This window comes from Triturus cristatus, chromosome 3_2 (genome assembly GCF_964204655.1).
Source record: "Triturus cristatus chromosome 3_2, aTriCri1.1, whole genome shotgun sequence".
Classification (NCBI taxonomy): domain Eukaryota; kingdom Metazoa; phylum Chordata; class Amphibia; order Caudata; family Salamandridae; genus Triturus; species Triturus cristatus.
In genome coordinates, this window is record NC_140584.1 from 1,049,588,523 (window position 1) to 1,049,611,933 (window position 23,411).

Consider the following 23,411-nt stretch of genomic DNA (forward strand, 5'->3'; position numbering starts at 1 on the left):
ACCATGGTGTAAAATCTGTAAGCAGATAACCCATTGGACTAGTGACTGTACAAAGTCCAAAGACTCAACTCCAGCCACCATTGCTCCTAAGGCAACTGTTCACCCTAGTTCAGCTCCAAGTGGCTGTACTCAGAATAAGGGTGTGGTATTGTTAACCCTGGGTTCTGAGATGGACTCTGGCCTAGTCAGAGTTCCAACTCAGGCTGTCCTGATCTGTGATGGAGGCATGGATCTGTCCTCCTTTGTGAGTCCCAGTAACTTGGGCAAATACAGACAGCAGCCTTTGATACATGGAAAAGAGGCTTTGGCATTCAGGGACACATGAGCAAGTGTCACAATGGTCACAAAAGATCTTGTGGTTCCTGAGCAGATTATACTTGGTGAGATGTACTAAGTGACCAATGCTAGCAATGTCAGGACAGACCATTCCTTGGCAGTTGTTAATTTCTCCAGGGGAGGGGTAACTGGCCTCAAGAAAGTTGTGGTAAGTGCAGACCTCCCTGTTGAATGCTTGCTCGGCAATGATCTAGAAACGTCAGCCTGGGCAGAAGTGGAGCTCAGGACACATGCAGAAATGCTAGGAATCCCTGCATATGTATTTGCTGTGACCAGGTCACAGGACAAAATGTCTAACACTGAACAGGCCCTGGATCCTGGAAGAATGGACCAGGTGCCTCCCAAGAGGAGGAGCAGTAGGGTTAAGGCAGTGCCTTCCCCCCTGACTCAGAGTATAGATCAGCCTCCTGAGGGAGATGATCTTAGTCCTGAAGAAGGAACTGTCCCAGAGGAGCATGAGCCTGATCAGGTTGAGTTCTTGGGGACAGGGGGCCCTTCCAGGGCAGATCTGAGCCAGGAGCAGCAAAACTGCCCCTCTCTTGAACCCCTCAGAAAGCAAGCTGCTGATGAGGCTGCTGGGAATGCTAATGGCACCCATAACATTTATTGGGATGATGGACTCCTATATTCAGAGAGTAGAGACCCCAAGCCTGGTGCTTCCAGGAGGTTGGTAATACGTCTGAAGTTTAGGGGCTTCCTATTAACACTAGCCCATGATATTCCCCTAGTAGGTCACCTGGGCCAAAACAAGAGTTGGGACAGAATTGTCCCTCACTGTCATTGGCCCCACATGTCTGAAGACACCAAGGAGTTTAGTCGCTCCTGTGTCACCTGTCAAGGAGGTAGGAAGGCAGGTGGAACCACAAAGGCCCCCCTGATACCACTACCTGTGGTGGGGGTTCCCTTTGAGAGGGTGGGGATTAATATAGTTGGTCCAATTGATCCTCAGACAGCATCTGGGCACAGTTTTATTCTGGCCCTCTTGGGAGTATTCTCAAGGGTGGGTTTTCCTAAGGAGGTAGAATCAGACAGAGATGCAAACTTCATGTCTGACTTGACTGCAATGTGGAAGGAGTGTGGAGTGAATTACAAATTCACCACACCCTATCACCCACAATGCAATGGTTTAGTTGAGAGATTCAACAAAACCTTGAAGGGCATGATTAAAGGTCTTCCTGAAAAGCTTAGGCGCAGATGGGACATACTTTTGCCCTGTCTTTTATTTGCCTACAGTGAGGTTCTCAAAAGGGGGTTGGTTACAGCCCTTTTGAACTTTTGTTTGGACATCCTGTTAGGGGTCCATTGTGTTTGGTGAAGGAGGGATGGAAGTTACCTCTCAAACCCCCTAAACAGGACATAGTGGACTATGTACATGGTCTCCGCTCCAGGATGGCAGAGTATATGAAAAAGGCAACTAAACATCTTGAGGCTAGCCAGGAATTACAAAAGGCCTGGCATGACCAAAAGGCTGTGCTTACTGTTTACCAGCCAGGGCAGAAAGTGTGGGTGTTGGAGCCTGTAGCCCCAGCAGCCTTTCCAAGATAAGTGGAGTGGTTCCCATACAATTGTTGAACAGAAGGGAGAAGTTACCTACTTGGTAGACCTTGGAACTCCCAGGAGTCCCCATAGGGTACTCCATGTCAACAGACAAATCATATGTTGACAGGGAAGACATGGGCTTGCTCTTGGCTACTGATGAGGGACAGGAGGAAGAGAGTGATCCACTCCCTGACCTGCTCTCTCAGAACCCTGATGATGGATCAGTAGATGGTGTAGCCTTGGCAGGCAGTCCAGCAACAAACTGACTGCATAAACGTTCTCAGACAGTTTAGACATATGTTCTCACTGACTCCAAGTCCGATTACTTGGTGCACTCATGAAGTGGACACTGGGGACAGTCTGCCTGTTAAAAATAAGATTTACAGGCAACCTGATCATATCAGGGACTGTATCAGGGCAGAAGTCCAGAAGATGTTGGATTTGGAAGTTATTGAACTTTCAGATAGCCCTTGAGCTAGTCCAGTAGTCCTTGTGCCTAAAGTTCACACCAAAGATGGCAAGAGAGAGATGATGTTTTGTGTAGACTACAGGGGTCTCAATCCAGTCACTAGGACTGATGCCCATCCAATACCAAGATGAGCTTATAGATACTTTAGCCTCAGCCAAGTTTCTGAGCACAGCTGGCTATTGGCAGATCAGACTAGCTGATGGTGCAAAGCCAAAGACAGCATTTCTACCCCTAGTGGGCATTACCAATTTGTGGTGATGCCCTTTGGTTTGAAGAATGCACCTGCCACTTTCCAAAGGTTGGTGAATAAAGTCCTTACAGGCCTGAAAGCCTATAGTGTAGCATATCTAGATGATATTGCTGTCTTTAGCTCCACCTGGGAGGATCACCTGGTCCACCTAAGGAATGTTTTGGAGGCCCTGCAAAAAGCAGGCCTAACTATCAAGGCCACTAAGTGCCAGATAGGTCAGAGTCAGGTTGTGTACCTGGGCCACCTTGTAGGTGGAGGCCAGGTTCAACCACTGTAGAGCAAAATCCAGACCATAATGGACTGGGTTGCTCCCACCACCCAGACTCAGGTCAGAGCTTTCTTGGGCCTGACTGGGTACTTTAGAAGATTTGTAAACGGTTATGGATCCATAGTGACTCCATTGAATGACTTTGCTTCTAAGAAAATGCAGAAGAAAGTTCAGTGGACAGTTAGCTGTCAAAAAGCATATGATGACCTGAAGCAGGCCATGTGCACTGCTCCCATTCTGCAGAATCCTGATTACTCCAAACAGTTCATTGTGCAAACAGATGCATCTGAGTTGGGGGTAAGGGCTGTACTGTCACAATTGAATGATGAAGGTCAGGATCAGTAGCTTTTATTAGCAGAAGGTTGACCCCCAGAGAGAAATGTTAGTCAGCCATTGAGAGGGAGGCCTTTGCTGTGGTTTGGGCTCTGAAGAAGTTGAGGCCATACTTGCTTGGCACTCACTTCATTGTTCAGACAGACCATAAGCCCCTCTTATGGCTAAAACAGATGAAGGGTGAAAACCCCAAACATTTGAGGTGGTCCATTTCCCTATAGGGGATGGACTATACAGTGGAACATAGACCTGGGAGTAACCATGCCAATGCTGATGGACTCTCCAGATACTTCCACTTAGAACATGAAGACTCAACTGGTCAAGGTTGGTTTAATGTCCCTGCGTTTGGGGGGGGGGGGGGGGGTTGTGTAGGAGAGTAGCATCTGCTTCTTATGGTTACCCCCACTTTTTGCTGATGTTTCACTGTTTTTCGACCTTAGTCTGGCTGGGGCCCTGCTATCCAGGACCCCAGCCTAGCTGCTTCCTCTAAGGGGTTGTTTGGACTGGTGCAAGGTTCCCACTATCACTAGTGGACAGCATATACCAGGCCAACTTCTCACAATAAGTCTCTTGGTAGGTCTGTGAGTAGGTACATGAGTGGGTCTATGACTGGGTGGACAAGTCTGTGAGTGGGTCTGTGAGTGTGGGTGTGAGAGTCTCAGTGGGTCAGTGAGTAGGTACGTGGATCTCTGAGAGGTCTGTGAGCAGGCATGTCTGACACTGTGAGTGGCTGCTTGACTCTGAGTGGGTCTCTGAATACGTGTATGAGTGTTTGAAGTGGTGTGTGACTGAGTGCAGTAGTCTCTGTGTGCATTTGTGAGTGGATTTGTGCATATTTGAGTGGATCTCTGAGTGGGTGCATGCATCTCCCTGTGGGTCTGTTATTGGATGCATGATTCTCTGAGTGGGGCTGTGAGTGGGTGTGTGAGGATCTGAGTGGATTTCTGAGTGGGTGCATGAATGTCTCTGTGGGCCTGTGAGTGCATGCATAAGTCTCAGAGTGGGTCTATGAGTCAGAAGAAGAATTCCTGAGTGTGTCTGTGAGTGGGTGTACAAGTGTATCAGTGGGTCTGTAAGTGGGTACAGATGTCTGAGTGGGTGCATGAGTCTATGAGTGGATCTGTGAGTGGGTGCATGAGTCTCTGAGTGGGTCTCTAAGTGGATGTATGGGTGTCTGAGTAGGTTTGTGAATGGGTGAATTACCCTGAGTGGGTCTATAAATGGGTGCATGGGTCTCTGAATTGGTCTGTGAGTGTGTGCATACATTTCTGAGTGGGTCTGTGAGTGGGTGCATAAGTCTCTGAGTACGTGTGAAAGGGTGTGTGAGTATCTAAGAGGATCTCTGTGTGGGTGCATGAGTCTTTCTGTGGGCCTGAGAGGGGATACATAAGTCTCTGAGTGGGTCTGTGAGTGGGTGCATTAGTCTCTGAGCAGGTCTGTGAGTGGGTGCATTAGTCTCTGAGTGGGTCTGTGAGTGGGTGCATGTGTCTCTGAGTAGGTCTGTGAGTGGGTGGATGAATTCCTGAGTGTGTCTGTGAGTGGGTGCATAAGTGTATCAGGGGATCTGTGATTGGGTGCATGAGTGTTTGAGTTAGTCTGCTAGTGGGTGCATGAGTCTCTGAGTAGGTCTGTGAGGGGGTACACAAGTCTCTGGGTGGGTCTCTGAATAGGTGCATGAGTGTGTGAGTTGGTGTGTGACAGGGTGGAGAAGTCTCTGAGTGGGTCTGTGAGTGTGGGCATGAGTGTCTGAGTAGGTTTGTGAGTAGGTGCGTGGGTCTCTGAGAGGGCCTTTGAGCAGGTATGTGGGTCTCTGACTGACACTGTGAGTTGGTGCATGACTGAGTAGGTCTCTGAATGGTTGCATGAGTGTCTGAGGTGGTTTGTGACTCGGTGCATGAGTCTCTCTGTAGGACTGTGAATGGGTGCATAAGTCTCTGAGTAAGAGTGTGAGTTTTACATAAGTATCTGAGTGGATTTCTGAGTGAGTGCATAAGACTCTCTGGGTGTGTTAGTAGGTACATGAGTCTATCGATGGATCTTTGAATGGGTACATGAGTCCGACTGGGTCTGTGAGTGGGTGCATGAGTCTCTGAGCAGGTCTGAAAATGAGTGCAATGGTATCTGAGTGTTTCTGTGAATTGGTGCACAAGTCTCTTACTTGTTTTGTTTGGACATCCTGTTAGGGGTCCATTGTGTTTGGTGAAGGAGGGATGGAAGTTACCTCTCAAACCCCCTAAACAGGACATAGTGGACTATGTACATGGTCTCCGCTCCAGGATGGCAGAGTATATGAAAAAGGCAACTAAACATCTTGAGGCTAGCCAGGAATTACAAAAGGCCTGGCATGACCAAAAGGCTGTGCTTACTGTTTACCAGCCAGGGCAGAAAGTGTGGGTGTTGGAGCCTGTAGCCCCAGCAGCCTTTCCAAGATAAGTGGAGTGGTTCCCATACAATTGTTGAACAGAAGGGAGAAGTTACCTACTTGGTAGACCTTGGAACTCCCAGGAGTCCCCATAGGGTACTCCATGTCAACAGACAAATCATATGTTGACAGGGAAGACATGGGCTTGCTCTTGGCTACTGATGAGGGACAGGAGGAAGAGAGTGATCCACTCCCTGACCTGCTCTCTCAGAACCCTGATGATGGATCAGTAGATGGTGTAGCCTTGGCAGGCAGTCCAGCAACAAACTGACTGCATAAACGTTCTCAGACAGTTTAGACATATGTTCTCACTGACTCCAAGTCCGATTACTTGGTGCACTCATGAAGTGGACACTGGGGACAGTCTGCCTGTTAAAAATAAGATTTACAGGCAACCTGATCATATCAGGGACTGTATCAGGGCAGAAGTCCAGAAGATGTTGGATTTGGAAGTTATTGAACTTTCAGATAGCCCTTGAGCTAGTCCAGTAGTCCTTGTGCCTAAAGTTCACACCAAAGATGGCAAGAGAGAGATGATGTTTTGTGTAGACTACAGGGGTCTCAATCCAGTCACTAGGACTGATGCCCATCCAATACCAAGATGAGCTTATAGATACTTTAGCCTCAGCCAAGTTTCTGAGCACAGCTGGCTATTGGCAGATCAGACTAGCTGATGGTGCAAAGCCAAAGACAGCATTTCTACCCCTAGTGGGCATTACCAATTTGTGGTGATGCCCTTTGGTTTGAAGAATGCACCTGCCACTTTCCAAAGGTTGGTGAATAAAGTCCTTACAGGCCTGAAAGCCTATAGTGTAGCATATCTAGATGATATTGCTGTCTTTAGCTCCACCTGGGAGGATCACCTGGTCCACCTAAGGAATGTTTTGGAGGCCCTGCAAAAAGCAGGCCTAACTATCAAGGCCACTAAGTGCCAGATAGGTCAGAGTCAGGTTGTGTACCTGGGCCACCTTGTAGGTGGAGGCCAGGTTCAACCACTGTAGAGCAAAATCCAGACCATAATGGACTGGGTTGCTCCCACCACCCAGACTCAGGTCAGAGCTTTCTTGGGCCTGACTGGGTACTTTAGAAGATTTGTAAACGGTTATGGATCCATAGTGACTCCATTGAATGACTTTGCTTCTAAGAAAATGCAGAAGAAAGTTCAGTGGACAGTTAGCTGTCAAAAAGCATATGATGACCTGAAGCAGGCCATGTGCACTGCTCCCATTCTGCAGAATCCTGATTACTCCAAACAGTTCATTGTGCAAACAGATGCATCTGAGTTGGGGGTAAGGGCTGTACTGTCACAATTGAATGATGAAGGTCAGGATCAGTAGCTTTTATTAGCAGAAGGTTGACCCCCAGAGAGAAATGTTAGTCAGCCATTGAGAGGGAGGCCTTTGCTGTGGTTTGGGCTCTGAAGAAGTTGAGGCCATACTTGCTTGGCACTCACTTCATTGTTCAGACAGACCATAAGCCCCTCTTATGGCTAAAACAGATGAAGGGTGAAAACCCCAAACATTTGAGGTGGTCCATTTCCCTATAGGGGATGGACTATACAGTGGAACATAGACCTGGGAGTAACCATGCCAATGCTGATGGACTCTCCAGATACTTCCACTTAGAACATGAAGACTCAACTGGTCAAGGTTGGTTTAATGTCCCTGCGTTTGGGGGGGGGGGGTTGTGTAGGAGAGTAGCATCTGCTTCTTATGGTTACCCCCACTTTTTGCTGATGTTTCACTGTTTTTCGACCTTAGTCTGGCTGGGGCCCTGCTATCCAGGACCCCAGCCTAGCTGCTTCCTCTAAGGGGTTGTTTGGACTGGTGCAAGGTTCCCACTATCACTAGTGGACAGCATATACCAGGCCAACTTCTCACAATAAGTCTCTTGGTAGGTCTGTGAGTAGGTACATGAGTGGGTCTATGACTGGGTGGACAAGTCTGTGAGTGGGTCTGTGAGTGTGGGTGTGAGAGTCTCAGTGGGTCAGTGAGTAGGTACGTGGATCTCTGAGAGGTCTGTGAGCAGGCATGTCTGACACTGTGAGTGGCTGCTTGACTCTGAGTGGGTCTCTGAATACGTGTATGAGTGTTTGAAGTGGTGTGTGACTGAGTGCAGTAGTCTCTGTGTGCATTTGTGAGTGGATTTGTGCATATTTGAGTGGATCTCTGAGTGGGTGCATGCATCTCCCTGTGGGTCTGTTATTGGATGCATGATTCTCTGAGTGGGGCTGTGAGTGGGTGTGTGAGGATCTGAGTGGATTTCTGAGTGGGTGCATGAATGTCTCTGTGGGCCTGTGAGTGCATGCATAAGTCTCAGAGTGGGTCTATGAGTCAGAAGAAGAATTCCTGAGTGTGTCTGTGAGTGGGTGTACAAGTGTATCAGTGGGTCTGTAAGTGGGTACAGATGTCTGAGTGGGTGCATGAGTCTATGAGTGGATCTGTGAGTGGGTGCATGAGTCTCTGAGTGGGTCTCTAAGTGGATGTATGGGTGTCTGAGTAGGTTTGTGAATGGGTGAATTACCCTGAGTGGGTCTATAAATGGGTGCATGGGTCTCTGAATTGGTCTGTGAGTGTGTGCATACATTTCTGAGTGGGTCTGTGAGTGGGTGCATAAGTCTCTGAGTACGTGTGAAAGGGTGTGTGAGTATCTAAGAGGATCTCTGTGTGGGTGCATGAGTCTTTCTGTGGGCCTGAGAGGGGATACATAAGTCTCTGAGTGGGTCTGTGAGTGGGTGCATTAGTCTCTGAGCAGGTCTGTGAGTGGGTGCATTAGTCTCTGAGTGGGTCTGTGAGTGGGTGCATGTGTCTCTGAGTAGGTCTGTGAGTGGGTGGATGAATTCCTGAGTGTGTCTGTGAGTGGGTGCATAAGTGTATCAGGGGATCTGTGATTGGGTGCATGAGTGTTTGAGTTAGTCTGCTAGTGGGTGCATGAGTCTCTGAGTAGGTCTGTGAGGGGGTACACAAGTCTCTGGGTGGGTCTCTGAATAGGTGCATGAGTGTGTGAGTTGGTGTGTGACAGGGTGGAGAAGTCTCTGAGTGGGTCTGTGAGTGTGGGCATGAGTGTCTGAGTAGGTTTGTGAGTAGGTGCGTGGGTCTCTGAGAGGGCCTTTGAGCAGGTATGTGGGTCTCTGACTGACACTGTGAGTTGGTGCATGACTGAGTAGGTCTCTGAATGGTTGCATGAGTGTCTGAGGTGGTTTGTGACTCGGTGCATGAGTCTCTCTGTAGGACTGTGAATGGGTGCATAAGTCTCTGAGTAAGAGTGTGAGTTTTACATAAGTATCTGAGTGGATTTCTGAGTGAGTGCATAAGACTCTCTGGGTGTGTTAGTAGGTACATGAGTCTATCGATGGATCTTTGAATGGTACATGAGTCCGACTGGGTCTGTGAGTGGGTGCATGAGTCTCTGAGCAGGTCTGAAAATGAGTGCAATGGTATCTGAGTGTTTCTGTGAATTGGTGCACAAGTCTCTTAGTGGGTCTGTAAGTAGGTGCATGATTCTCTGAGTGCATCAGTAAGTGTGTAGATGAATTCCTGAGTGGGTTTGTGAGTGGATACGTAAGTGTGCCAGTGGGTCTGTGAGTGGGTGCGTGAGTCTCTGAGAACATCTGTGAGTGGGTGTATGAGTCTCTGAGTGCATCTGTGAGTGGGTGTATGAGTATCTGAGTAGATCTGGGAATGCTAGCATGAGTCTGAGTGGATGTGTGAGTGGATGCATGAGTCTCTGAGTAGATCCCACCCGCAGACTCATGCAGATCTACAGACTCATGCAGCCACTGAGAAATCCACTCAGATGCTCATGCACCCTTTCACAGGACTACTAAGAGTTATGCACCCCCTCAGACTCATACATCCACTCACAGACCCACTCAGAGACTCATACACCCACTCACAGATACATGCACCCACTTGCTGACACACTGATACCTTTATGCACCCATTCACACACACACACACACACACACACACACACTCAGGAACTCATATACCCACTCATAGACCCACTGAAAGACTCATGCACTCACTCAGGGATCCACTCAAATACTCATGCACCCATTCACAGACCCACTCAGAGACTCGCGCACCACTCACAAACCTGTGCACCTACTTACAGACTCACTGATACCTTTACCATAAAAAAAGAAGAGAAGCACTCAGACAAAAGTAATGTGTTGAGGTAATAGTCGATAAGGCCTTTGTTCTCAAGAGGAAGCTATTTAGTTTTATTCTAATCCGAATGAGGACCAGACCATGGATAAAGTAGTAGTGTCCATGAGAAACAGAAGCCATAAGCAAACAAAATCAACCAATCAATAGAAATCATTTTTTCAAAGTTTTCAGCGGTGTATGGAGATATACTTCGAGTACTAAACTGTTCTTTAATGAAGAAAGCTACTTCTAAGAGAACCCATTAGTGCATGCAGTTGAAGAATCTGGACGATGTTATGAGATTAAAGATGGTAGTTGTATTCCCAAAAAGGTGATGGTGTCTAGAAATGTAGGCAAATTGATAGCTGATGAGGTACAGGAAAGGCGTAGACAGCCTCCTGTATATACATGGAATTGTAGCAGTATTTGTAGTGTTCAACAGAAATATATCAATATAATGAGAGATTTCCTACATATATTTCCCTTAAGAAGTCTGAAGCAGAAAATAGCTACATTGCAAGAATTAGAGCGATGCAAAGTAAGGAATTATACTAATTTACAGGGACACTCACTAGCATGTCTATCAAAGAAAGTGTGCCAGAGCACTTTTCATCATTTCAGAATATTAGCTGTACACCATTCAGAAATGCAAACATTAGTTAGGAGTCTTTACTATGTCAAAACTCCTGCCCTATGTTTACGAGAAATGGCTAGAGCTCTTTTGCATGTTACGGTAGCAGAGGTAGAAAAAGTTTGTGATGATGTTCAGTTTCGTTTCTTTGGTCCTGAAGAGGAGTATAGGGAAAACAAGTAGTTTGTACCTGCAGGTGTACTTGAACAAAACATAGGTATTACTTTTGATAAAGTTCAAGAAGAGACTAGAAAGTTTCATACAGTCTGTTAGGAGAAACTGAACTGTGTTTGTATATGTTGTTGACGCACTCAGTAGAGTCAAACTTGTTATGTTGTTGGTTTTTAAAAAACTGAAGAAGATAACAGAGATAAGTGTCAAGAATTTGCAGCGTACTTATTTGTAGAGGAGCGCTGTGACTGTTCCACACGACAAGTTATTTGTAAGTACTGTTATAATAAGTTGGAGGATAATAAAATGCTCGCTAGAGCAGTCCACAACAAGTTAGAATTAGTTGCAATCCCACAAGAACTTCCAAATGTACATTTTTATAAATCAATTCTAATACAATGTATATATCCATTCCAAGATGTAGTTTGTATGGAGCGGAAGACAGGGAACTTTCCTCCAACAGAGACCTTGAAAGGTCTTAAAGGTAGAGTTGTGTACTTGCTATTAGATTTCATGTTGAATATTGAAACTGTAGGGGTGCAGAGAGATTTGGAAGAAGCACTTATTCTAGTCAATGGCGTGTCTAACCAGAAGTAACAAATACGCCAGAGCTAGTAAATGGTATTAAAGTTAAACAAGCAACATTGAATCTGGTTTTATTATAAAAATGTAGATGTTCTTCAAAATGTATCACATATGGAGGATGACACATCAACATCAAGAGGTCAGATTGAAAAGGTGGATCGATCAAGATCAAAAGAAATTTATGAACACTACAGTATTCATCCTTTGGATTCTGAAAATATATTTTTATTTTAAATAGAAAGAACAACATTATGATGATAATATGTATCATATCACATATTGTTTAGACACAGCACAACAATGACTAATTGTTCCAAGTCTTCAAATACCCATAGATTCCCATCCTCCCAGACAACATAGTACCATTCTGCCATACTGTTGGAATGAAAATGTTTTTGTTATTATGTCTCTGTATTATTCTATGTAAGTTAGCATTCACTGAGCCATTTTATGTTTGGCCGTCATTTTGAACTATGATCAAAACTAACCCTTATTTCCTTCTGAGAAACAGCCTGTGGTAAGTTTCGTTTCTCTAAGGTTGGGCCTTGATTTGCTAATGAATACACTGTACTTATTAGCGCATACCTTTCCCACTAGATAGAGGCCTTCTCCCACTAGTCTAGTGGCAGACACCGACAGAGTGACCTTGGATAGGAGCTAGAATGTGCCCGGCCTCAGAATAGAAACCTATCCTTCTGTACCTCTTTGTTTAGCTGCATCTGCCTGGAAAATTCCATTATGGGCGTGCCTTCATTGGTTATGAATTGTACATAATGTATCTCCATGTTTGCTGATGTCAGTCCCTCTGCAGCACTCTTAAGAGACTGGGCAGACTGGGCTCTGCTCGAGTGTATCTGAATAAAATATATTGGTTTGTATTCTTTACTTTCTGACCAACTCTTCATTTGTACGAAAGGCTGAGAGGTAGTTGCGAGTGACCCGGGTGGCCCTAATCGGGTCACTTCCTTCAATACGATCCAAGCGCCTTTCAAACAACACAATAGTCTTAACTAGTTCAATAGGAGCACACAGCATCCCCAAATAATAATTCTGTTTTCCACATATTTGGGGGAAACCTCTACTTTCGTAAAACACCCTTTCTGTCTGCCTATACCAATTCATGCCATGTTTCCTATCATTAAAGGTCGGAGCTGATGTAGTTCTCCAAGTTCGGCTATATTGTGTTTGGCTAATATGAATCCCAGCGTCACTCAGACGCGCTCTCTACTATTCAGGTCTGTTTCATCCCAAATATTTAAGAGGCACCACTTTGCCGATGGCGACTTGTAGCCCCAACAAACACTCATGATACAGGCTGTCACAGCCACCCAATAAGTCTGGAGTGTCAGACAGTCCAATATCATATGGAAAGAATGATCCCTCCTGACCACAATCCCTGGGGCACAATGCAGTTTCAGACTTGCCCATTTTAACCATTGTTGTGCGAGCACAGTAAGCCATGTGTAAACGTTTAAGTTGTGCAAGTTAGAATTTTGGGCGCATAGCCACCTTCCTTGGGAATGCCAAAGCCTCCGGCCATTCATCATCTTCCAGACTCCATAGATCATGCTACCAGACTTCCCAGAGTTGAGGCAGAAGCATCCTCTACATTCTAAAGACATTATTGGTGATTCTATTGATCTCTTTCAAAAGAAAAATGCAGAAGGAGTTCCCTTGAATATGTGGGATAAAAGTGTAGAAGCTTGCTGTTTTCCACATCTGTAGGTGGTAGAAATGATGACTATCCAGTACAAATACCATCAGCTCAATACAAATCAACTAGGCTATATTAAGAGGGTCCAAGATTTTACCAGTGTATTCCCTATATATTTCATCTACTATTTGAGAGTGACTTGTCAGGACTATCTTATGCACTAAACCACAGTTTGAAGACAGGAGTGAGTCTGAAAATCTTTCAGCAAGGGAAGTAAAAGGCAAACACCTGGAATACAACTTGATTAATTTGATGGTGTGTCAACGTGGTACCAACGAATACTGGTATCTTGGTCATGGTGAGCTGAAAATCATGTTGAGAAACCTGGGAGCACCTACTTTGTTCCTAGCACTCAACTGTGCTGACTATGGGTGAGGTGACCTGCTTGAATTCCTGCGAGAAGCAAACTCAAACATAAAAGGTATCAATCAGAAGACAGCAGTAGAACTTTGCTTGTAGGGCTCTGAAAATGTTTTCAGAAATTTCAATCACAGATTTCAATCCATGATGTCTTTCATCTGCAACAAAACTAATCATCTTCTTAAAAAGTAACTGATTTCTTTTGGCATAAAGAGTACCAAGCGAGAGGTGCTCCACATATTCACATGCTGTTATGGGTCAAAGATGCACCAGAAGTTGGAATAGACAGTGATGACTCTGTCTTGTCTTTCAAACAGCAGTATGCGACATGCCCCATTCCAAAAGATAGTGGAGACAAAGGCTTGAGACAACAAGTTCTACAGTTTCAAGCTCATAGATGCGGGTAGTACTGTCGACGAAAATACAGATGCAAAGGAACATTTTATACAAGATGTTGTTTTGGATTCCCATGAACTGTAATCTCACAAAGAAGACTCAACAGCTTTTTGTCTGTACTCTGACATACCCTGGCATGGAAATCACCAAATAATACACACAACCTGAGACGAGCTGTCACTTTCAAGTATACAAATGACTATAACCTTGTGAATCTAAAGATGTGGAATGAAAATATGAATCTAGAAATTGTTGCAGACAACTTTATCGCTGTTGCTCACTACGTGACTTCATATATAACAAAATCAGAGATGAAAGAAATTTGGGGGAGATTTCTGCAGAAAAGAGTCTTACTAGAAATAGTACAGATTCAGCTTGAATATGCTTTCCTACAGCGAAATAGGATCCTATGAATGCTCGGACAGGTTGAGCTTGGCTACTTTGTTCTCCAAGTGAAGAGGAATTATGTGGGTAAGCCTAGGTCTCGCAAGCAGTTAAAATAGAGATTTTTTCATTTTTTTTTTAAATGTTATTTATTGGAAATTGAACAAAGGATTGAACATTATCCACCTAGGTTCGTTGGTGCATTGAACATGACACATATATAAGGTGCATTTGTTGATTCTTATGTCAGTTTACTTTAAAGAAACCAGCCATGTTCTGCATAATACATATTGAGTAAACAGCTCACAATCAAGGGGTAATTCCCCCGCAGTGTCCAGAGATATAACAACGTTAGCATAGCAGCCAATCTTACTAGCAATGAAGAGTGGGCTAAATCAATCCTCTGCCACAACCCCCCATCCTCCCTCTACCTTGCCCATCTCCTTCCCCACCAGGTAGGATTGATAAGATCTCCAGAAGCCCCCGGAGCGGCAGTGTGAAGGGAGTAGATCATTGTTGACTTCGGATTGTGCATTGCAGTATGTCATGTCTTTATACCAGTCACTCATGGAGGGAAGAGGACCACATGCTCATTGCCTCGCCACCCTGCACTTGCCAGAAGCAACCCAGTTGCCACCAGATGCCTAACACTTTTATCTACCTCTTTATCAAAGCTCAATAGAGCCAGCAGTGGGTCAAGCTCCAGGGAAAAGCCTGTTATATATATTTGTCAGTTCCTGAAAAACCTTTAATCAAAACTCCTGTATGCCCGGACAAAGCCAGGCCATGTGCTTAAAGCCAGCATCTGGTGCACAACAGCGCCGACACTCTGCAGAGTCACGCAGCCCATAGCTGTGCAATCTCTCAGGGGTATAGTATACACAATTAATATACTTACTGTAAATGTGTCGTAGCCTGCCTTTCAGAGATTCCTTATTAGTCTTAGCACAGCATTTCAAGGAGGCATGCAAGATTCCTCTGCAAATCCGCCCTGGTCTTCAACATTACCGGGCGCATAGCCTCCTGTGCAAGAGCATAACATTTTGTCACAAGTTTTACCGGAGAACTGCTTCGTATCACCTACAAAAGTGCAGGCACGTCTGGGGACACCTGCATGTCGTCCACCAGGAGATTTCACCGGTTGTGGCATGCCCTAAAGTAGTGGAAGCTAATGAGGGAGCCTTACCCACGACAGATTCCCAACTGTTCATGACTTTTTCACTGAAGGAATTGTTCCTCCTGCATATACCCAAAGATTATTACGCCTTTGCTACCGCTCTCTCCCCCCCACCGGGAGGCACAGTTAATGGGTGTTTTATCTAGTTTTAGTGGAGTAATGATTAATGCCTCACGCATGGAAGCAGGCATAACATTAGTCCTGACCATTTCTTCATACAAGGTGGTCATGTGTGGGTTCAATTGGTCCTGGTATGCCTTATAAAAATCCATTGTGAGGCTATCGATACCAGGGGCGCTAGCTGTATGCATACCTTTGAGCGCGGAGAAAATCTCCGAGGTCATGGGGCGCCATGAGGTGTTCTCTATGCTCCGTCATGTGCCATGTCATGTTAATATGTCCCAGATAGTCCACTATTGCTTCTGCATCCCGGGCCATGGTAAAAGATGTAAAACCTACCAGCTATAAGTTCTGTATCGAACAGCGGCGGTCCCGCTTTGTCTAATATTTCCAGAATCACTACTGACTCTCTGCTTGGACGCGTTAAAGTAGCCAATGAGGCACCCGGATCTTCTCTCTCCATAAACTCTGACCGCAGCATATTTCCCTAGGTGTTTAACCTCGCTGTCTGCCATTTCATGGAATTCCTCAAGCTTCTCCCTAATGTCCTTAAGCAGGCTTCCATTCTCCCAGATGCTGATGCTCTGGTTCCAACCCAGCAATGTCTTCCTCGAAGCTAGCCAACCTATTCCGCAGTGATTTAAGAACTCCTACATGCTTTGATATTGCAGCGCCCCTAACGTAAACATTGAAAGTTTACCAGACTGTGGCAAAGCTAGGTACAGAGCCAATGTTGATTTGAAAGAACTCCTCCATTGCTGGCACCAATTGCGGCCTTAAAAACAGCAACCAGCAAGGAGTACAGGGGAAATTGTCGGGTGAAAGCTGTATGTTTTTTAGCATGGAGGCAAAGTTCCAATATAACAGGGGAGTGGCCAGAATAAGTTCTCCGTAGAGGTTCATAACGAAGGACCCGGGAAACCAAGCATCTGGACACCAGCCAAAATTCGATTTGCATGTGAATGTCGTGAGTAGCTGAGTAGTGTGTTAAGCCCACCACTCTCCGGGTGATGCTGTCTCCATACATCAACAAGGCCTCAGTGTTAAGGCATATCAACTATCGCTTTAGCCATCGCTGTGGGGGCGCCCCCTAGAGAGATCCCTGGCAGGAACCAAGTTGCAATTGAAGTCACCACCTCAGAACTGGGGGCGATCGACCCATTGATGCAGTCAGGAGCTGAGGATATGGTAGAAAGATGGATCGTCATGGTTGGGCCCATAAACCCCCACTATTAATATCACCTTCCCGTCTCTGAGAAATTGAGCAATCACATATCTGCCCTTATGGTCGGTGCTAAGTTCTTGCAGTGTAATGCCAGATCTGCTTCTTGCCCATATAGGTACACCTCGAGCGTGCAATATAATGCCCACAGCCAGGAAGGGCCCTTGTAATCTACGCAGTGTTAAGAGCTCATTATTAGTGCTTTCCTACTAAATTGCTACATCCACACTGTGCCTTTTCAAATATGCCACCACTTTCCGGAGCTTTCTGTGGTCATTCAGGCCCCTCACATCCTACGTCAGGGATCTGATGCAAGGGGGCAGATCGAGTTGTGATTGTGCTATGTAAGTCACCCATTGCACCTAGTTCTCACAATTGCATCCTGTTTGACAAACAAGCCAGAGCATCAGGACAAATAAGCAATAATCCTATAGGACAACTCACCCACTCTATGCCTACCCCAACTCAGCACAGTAGAATAACAGTAGAATAACAACCTTCCCCAGCCCTTCCCGACCAAAACCTAGAGAAGAGAAACAACAACAAAAAAAGTTCTACATGTTGCAGGAAACACATGGGGGTGGAAGTTACTGGCTCATGTGCTCCATACATGGCCCAGCTAGACACATACCCCCAGGGCAAGGCCCATGCCTCCCATGCCAACCTTGTAAGCCCCAACAAATCGCATCTAAAAATCCATCAGTTCTACAGGTTGTTATCAATGCAGAGATCTGCAGGCAATGCTCCGCCGCACTCCAGATGGAATGGAACCACCACAACCTCCCAGGGATTCAGTGAGACCAACCCCAGCTCCATCTCCAAAAATTCAATAGGAACAGTCTTACTCAGTACACAAGGAGCACCAATGAGGAGCGACTAGCCCCGCAAAGGCATCAAAGGCACCCAGAATGGTCAATATCTCCAGAAGGGGGCGCAGCGCCAGAATCTAGCACCTAGCAAACCCCTTCCAGATAATCCATGCGACTCCCACTGGCTGCAGGCAAGCTGATCTAGCATCAGTTCTCCAAGTTCAGTGAGTCGTCATTCACATTAGAGGCTCCTTTGGGAGAGCTCCCACAGGAGTCAGCACCCGATGGCACTTGAGAAAGTGGGGAACTTGCTTTGGTTCTGTGAAGAAATACGGTTTTCGGTTGAAAAAGATCTGTAACTTTGCAGGGCATACCAGGCTGCATTCAAAGTTCCATTCGTGGAGTTTCCTCTTCACTTGCATGAATTGACAACGAGCCTCCTGTACCTGCTGCGTGAAGTCCGGATAGAGGGACAGGTCCATTCCCTCATGACGCAGCATTTTCAATTCTCTTGCCTTCCAAAGAGCAGCATCGAAGTCCCTGTATTTCAGAAAGCGATCTAATATCGGGCAGGGGTTAGCTCCCGGAATCGGCCTAGTCACAATGTGGAAATGAGCCTTTTTAGGGGCCCACCGGTGCAGGGGTTCACCCTTATCTGTCCACTGGTTCTTAAACCAACAAAGTAGAGATTGGCACGGAAGCTGGAATATCAAATAACAAGGTTATTAATCTCACATGAGTGGGACTACGTCAATACAATACCCTCAGGCCACTGTAGGAGGTAGTCCATAGAATACAGAAACCAAGGGTGTTATATACTCTAGTTATTGACTATCATGGGCATACAGAAATTGCTTGGTTAACGAAGTGGGAGGGGAAATGTACTGCTTACTTCAGTTGGAATAGCCTGACAGTTACAGTCTAAGACAGGTGAATTCTAGCAGCTACAGTCCTTTCTGAGCATGCGCAGTGCTCTGGCTCAGTACTGAAGGAGTTCACTATAGTGATTGACTCAAGCAAAATAGAAAAGTAGGCAACAGTGAAGACGGAAGAAGCACATGGCTAACGAAAATGGATGCCTCAAACAAAATGGCTTCAGCTTATGCTAACGGTAATTTCTGCAATTTCCACAGCAAGAGATCAGTGAGAACGCTCAACTAGAACAAATCTGAGAAGGTGTCTCTATCCAGCAGCGTGATTAGAAGTTGTTCAACATACCGCTCCATGTTCTCGATATTCGATTATTCGCCACACCCACGATGCAGACGTTATTTCACCACAAGCGCACCTCCAAGTTTTCAGGCTTAGCCTGCAGTGCATGTAACATCTTGTGCATTTTGGTATGAGCAGTGGCCTCGGCAGAGAGTATGTCCTCAGCGTCAGACACTCTTTTTTCAATGGTGTCCAACCTCTCTGTATGTTTATCCAGCCTCTCGGACATGCAATACATCCTAAAGGAGAGCACGTTGATCTTTCCATCAATCTTTGTTAAACTATGCTGCATCGCGGCCAGTGTCTGCTTTAAATCTGTGTCTAAGGGGAGATCAGTAGCCTCCGACCCGGATTCAACAGCGCCAGTATCAGCCTCGCTGTGCCGGGGTGCCTTGCAAGGCTCACACTGGAGCTTGGAATGTGATTTGTCAGTTTTACCCCTGTTATACTGCAGCTCAGACAACCAATTGCGCACCCTCAATGAACAAGGTCCTTAAGGCGGTCGAGTGCTCCTTCCAGCGCTCACCACTGCATGTAGTGTGGTAGCAGATAGTCCCTCGGTCACAGGCAACACCCCACCCAAACGACAGCAAGCCACGAAAACCTCTTTACCTTCAGGCTATCCTTTCTGCAATGACTGAACTCGGTAAACACTCACAGCTGTCCCACGTAGGCCCCCCGCAGTTGCTCAAGGCTTGGTAAGGGGCACATTTCCGTGTTTTAAACAGTACAGGGAAAGGGAGTGAGGGGCTAGGCACCCGACCAATACCAGTGACTCTTCTACTCCGCTTTTCTAGGAGTTATTACACGCTTTGCAGCTTGGCCTCTGACTACCGGGCTCAGCTTGTGTATATACGCGGACCTGCCCTCCCTCTCTTCCCAGTTTCCCCTTACCCCATATGATCCCCAGTAGGACCCGTACCTTTTGAAGTCATGACCCTCCTGAGCCGTGGCTGGATTCAGCGTGTTGCCGGAGAAGGTCCGGCTTCTTCTTTTCCTCATCTCCGTTTGGCCTCTCGGTGTTCTGGGTTTCCGTTCCCACACCCGCCACGGGGTCAATCCGCAGTTCCCCGAGTCCTGGTTCCACAAAGAAGGTCTGGACGCCGTAGTCTTCTCTGTATGATGTTGTTACTCCCTTCGCTGGACTCCTTAGCGAGAACGCCATTCCTCTATGAAGGGGAGGAGATCAGATGACCAAGTCACGTGATCGGCCTGAGAAGTCAGTTGCCGAGGAAGCTGTTCTTCCGTAGCCGGAGCCGGGGTCTGAAAATAGAGGAGGGGATAGGGGGAGAGGTAAGGAGGCAAATGTTCATATATTGAGTCTGAGGAGGAGGCAAGGTCCATGGGCAGCTCTTCGCCACACCCCCCCACCCCAGCCTGTTTCCGATCGGGAAACAGGGAGACTCAGGAGAGGAAGTCCGCGTTCCCCTTCTCGGAACCCCTGCAATGGCGAACCTCAAAGGAAAAGGGCTGCAGGGCAAGAAACCAACACAGGACGCGCTGGTTATTACCTTTGTTCCGGCTCATCCAAAGGAGCGTGGCGTGATCAGTGTACAGGATGAAATGGGACACTCAAGGTAATATCGTAATTTATCCACCGCCCACTTGATGGCAAGACACTCCTCTTCTATGATGGGGTACCCTTGTTCCATGGAGGGAACAATTGGTGACTTAAAAAGAGGATAGGATGCTCAAAACTGTCAGGAGCCACCTGTGATAGAACCGCCCCCAACCCACTCTCAGAAGCATCGGTCTGTAAGAGAAAGAGTTTAGAAAAGTCAGGAGACCGTAGAATGGGACCAGAAGTGATGGCTTTTTTGAGCTCAAGGAATGCTTGCATAAATTCAGGAGGAGGGTGAAGGAGGTCCTTAGCTGTCACGTCCTTCTTTAAGAGGTTAGTAAGTGGTGTAGCCATTTCAGAAAACTGGGGTATGAAACGGAGATAATACCCGAGTAGGCCCAAAAAAGCCCTAACTTCCTTTTTTGTGACAGGGAAAGGGGCCTGGGATATTGCTCTGACCTTCTCTTCTTGCGGTTCGATGTGACCATTTCCTAGAAGGAACCCCAGGTATTTCACCTTCTGGAAACCTGCTTTAGATTTTTTGCATTGATATGTAAGCCCGTCGACTGGAGGGCCTGAAAGCCTAGACGGCAATGTTGGAGATGAGCCTCCCATGTAGGGCTATAGACGACTATATCGTCTAAATACGCCGAGGATTAGGCTTGATGGTCTGCCAACACTCGGTTCATGAGACGTTGAAATGTGGCAGGTGCCCCGTGTAACCCAAAAGGCAGGACGGTAAACTCGAACAAGGAGGAAGGTGTTGAGAAGGCTGTCTTTTCCTGGTTTTGCTGTTTCAGAGGCACCTGCCAATACCCCTTAGTGAGGTCGAGAGTTGTGATATATTGTGCCTCACCGAGCCTTTCTATTAACTCATCCACGCGTGGAAGGGGATATGAATCACACTTGGCGATCCCATTGATGGCTCTGAAATCTATGCAAAACCGGACGGATCCGTCCGGCTTTGGTACCAATACGATTGGCGAAGACCATTCGCTCTGTGATGGGCGTATCACTCCCAGGGCAAGTATGCTTTTACTTCTTGTTCTATGGCCTCTCGCTTAGCAGCAGGGATACGGCAAGGTTTTTGTTTAACTATCTTTCCAGGTTGAGTGGGGTTGGAATGTTGTGCTAAGGAAGTACGGCCTGGTAGGTCAGAGAAGATGGGGGCAAACGGACTTAGAGTATCTTGTAGTGCTTTTTTCTGTTCAGGGGACAACTCGTGGTTGACTAGTAGCTGGCTTAGAGTACTACCGGTTTCAGACATAGGGTTCGCCAGGTGAAGATCCTTGGGCAGTGGACCCAACAATTTCTTTAAGAGATTGATATGGTATAGGTGTGTTAGTTTGGGAGTGATTTGGACCTGGTAGGATGTTAATCCAACCTTTTTCAGAATCCCTTGTTTTCGTGATGCTACAAGGCATGAGGACTAGTACCCAGTCCCCTTCCTTCAGGTGGCGCCACTTTTTCCCTTGGTTGTAAAACATTTGTAGCTTGGTCTGTGCTTTCTCCAGATTCGCATCAGCGAAATTCCTTAGTTTCTGTATCCGATTACAGAGGCCTTGGGTGTACTCTAAAAAGGACTTGGTCTCCTCCTCTTTTTCCTGTTCCCAGAATTCTTTAGTGATCTCTAGTAGGCTTCGAGGTTCTCGACCATAGAGGAGCTGGAAAGGGGAACAACCCAGACTAGACTGAGTTTGGCTTCAGTGCTAAAGGGTGGAGTCTATCCCATTCTTTCCCTTCCACACTTAACAGTTTCTTTAATGTCAGTTTCAGGGTGGAATTGTATCGTTCACATAAACCGTCTGTCTGGGGAATTTATACTGATGTTTTTATGTGTGAAATGTCATGGGACTTGCATACTTGCGCCATTATCTTGGAGACAAAGGGGGTCTCCTGATCCGTGAGTATCTCACGAGTGAAGCCAATCCTGGAAAATAGTTCCAGAAGCCGGTCGCTGATGTTCTGACTGGTAGGGGTACGAAAGGGAAAGGGAAAGGGAAAGGACTCGGGGTATCGTGTGGCGTAGTCTACGACCACCAAAGCGTAGAGATGGCCCTTCTTGGTTCCAGGAAGCGAACCGATGAGGTCCATGCCTATCCTCTCAAAGGAAGTTCCTATAATGGGTAGAGGTTGCAAGGGCACGGGAGGCAGTTTGTATGGGTTCCTCTTTTGGCATATTTCACACTCCTGAGAATATTTAGTAACGTGCAAATATGCCTGGCCAATAGAAATATCGCAAAAGTATGTCTATTGTTTTCTGTGTTCCCCTGTGTCCTGCTGTTAGGTGTGAATGTGCAAAGAAGAGGACTTGGTCGCGGAAAGACTGGGGAACTATGAGTTGGGGTGGGTTGCCTTCCTTTGCTACTCTATAGAGGAGCTCATTCTGTATCTGAAAAGATGGGTACACAAGTTCCTGATTTGGAAGGGTTCGTCTGGCATAATCACAGGCGGTTTGTAGAGAGGGGTCATTCAACTGGCTATAACGAAAGCTCTTATCAGAAAGCCAGGGGGCTTGGTAAAGAAAGATCATTCTACGCTCTGGCTCACCCTGGGACAGAGAAAACACAGTTCAAGACAGGGCTGGAGATTAAACACATGGGAACTGGGAGACTAGAGGGTGGCGCGAGAGATTAGAATAAGTACAGAGTTACAATTTAGAGAAAACACAGGCTCGGTCGTGTCGGCTGTCACACTCTGGGAGGCTTATAAGACCGTTCTCCGCGACAGTACGTAAAACATAATAGCACATAAAAAAGGCAAGAAACTAGGGAGCTAGAGGACATAGAGGCCTGCATCCTTTAGTTGGGGAGCTGAATTGGGGTACCCCCTGACCCCAGCCAGGTACATGCTGTGGAGATCCTTCGCGCAGAATACCAGGCACTGACACAACAAAGGGCCAGAGCTGAGCTCCAGGCCTTTCATAGGCGACTCTGCAATGTGGGGAATAAAGCCGGGAGACTGCTGGCATGGTTGAGTAGGAGTGAGGCTGAAGCATGAGATGTAACAGTCATAACATTTGATGATGGCTGTATATGATACACCCCAAGAGATTACAAATGAATTCGTCCGCTACTATGCAGCATTTTACATGTGGCGGCCATTGGCCAACACTCGTCAAATAGAGAATTATCTTGCAGACATCCCCATTCAAACACTGACGGCAGAAGCAGTCCAAATCTTGGAAGAGGACATTACCCTAACAAAAATCTCGGAAAACTCCTAGTCCTAAAGGCATACAAAGAGAATTTTAGAAGAGGAACTCAAGTATACTGCGTCCTCACCTGCTTAATTTATTTAC

At 46.5% G+C, this 23,411-nt stretch overlaps 1 protein-coding gene across 1 annotated transcript in view; it reads right to left on the reverse strand.

The window, feature by feature from the left end:
- The window catches only part of LOC146859086 (uncharacterized), a 209,967-nt gene extending 190,234 nt beyond the window's left edge, over positions 1-19,733 (reverse strand). Inside the window, exon 1 of the mRNA XM_085647142.1 lies at positions 19,472-19,733. Coding sequence (XP_085503268.1) covers positions 19,472-19,484 — 13 coding nt within the window. The 5' untranslated portion in view covers positions 19,485-19,733. The remainder of the gene's footprint in view (positions 1-19,471) is intronic.
- Positions 19,734-23,411: the final 3,678 nt, after the last annotated feature.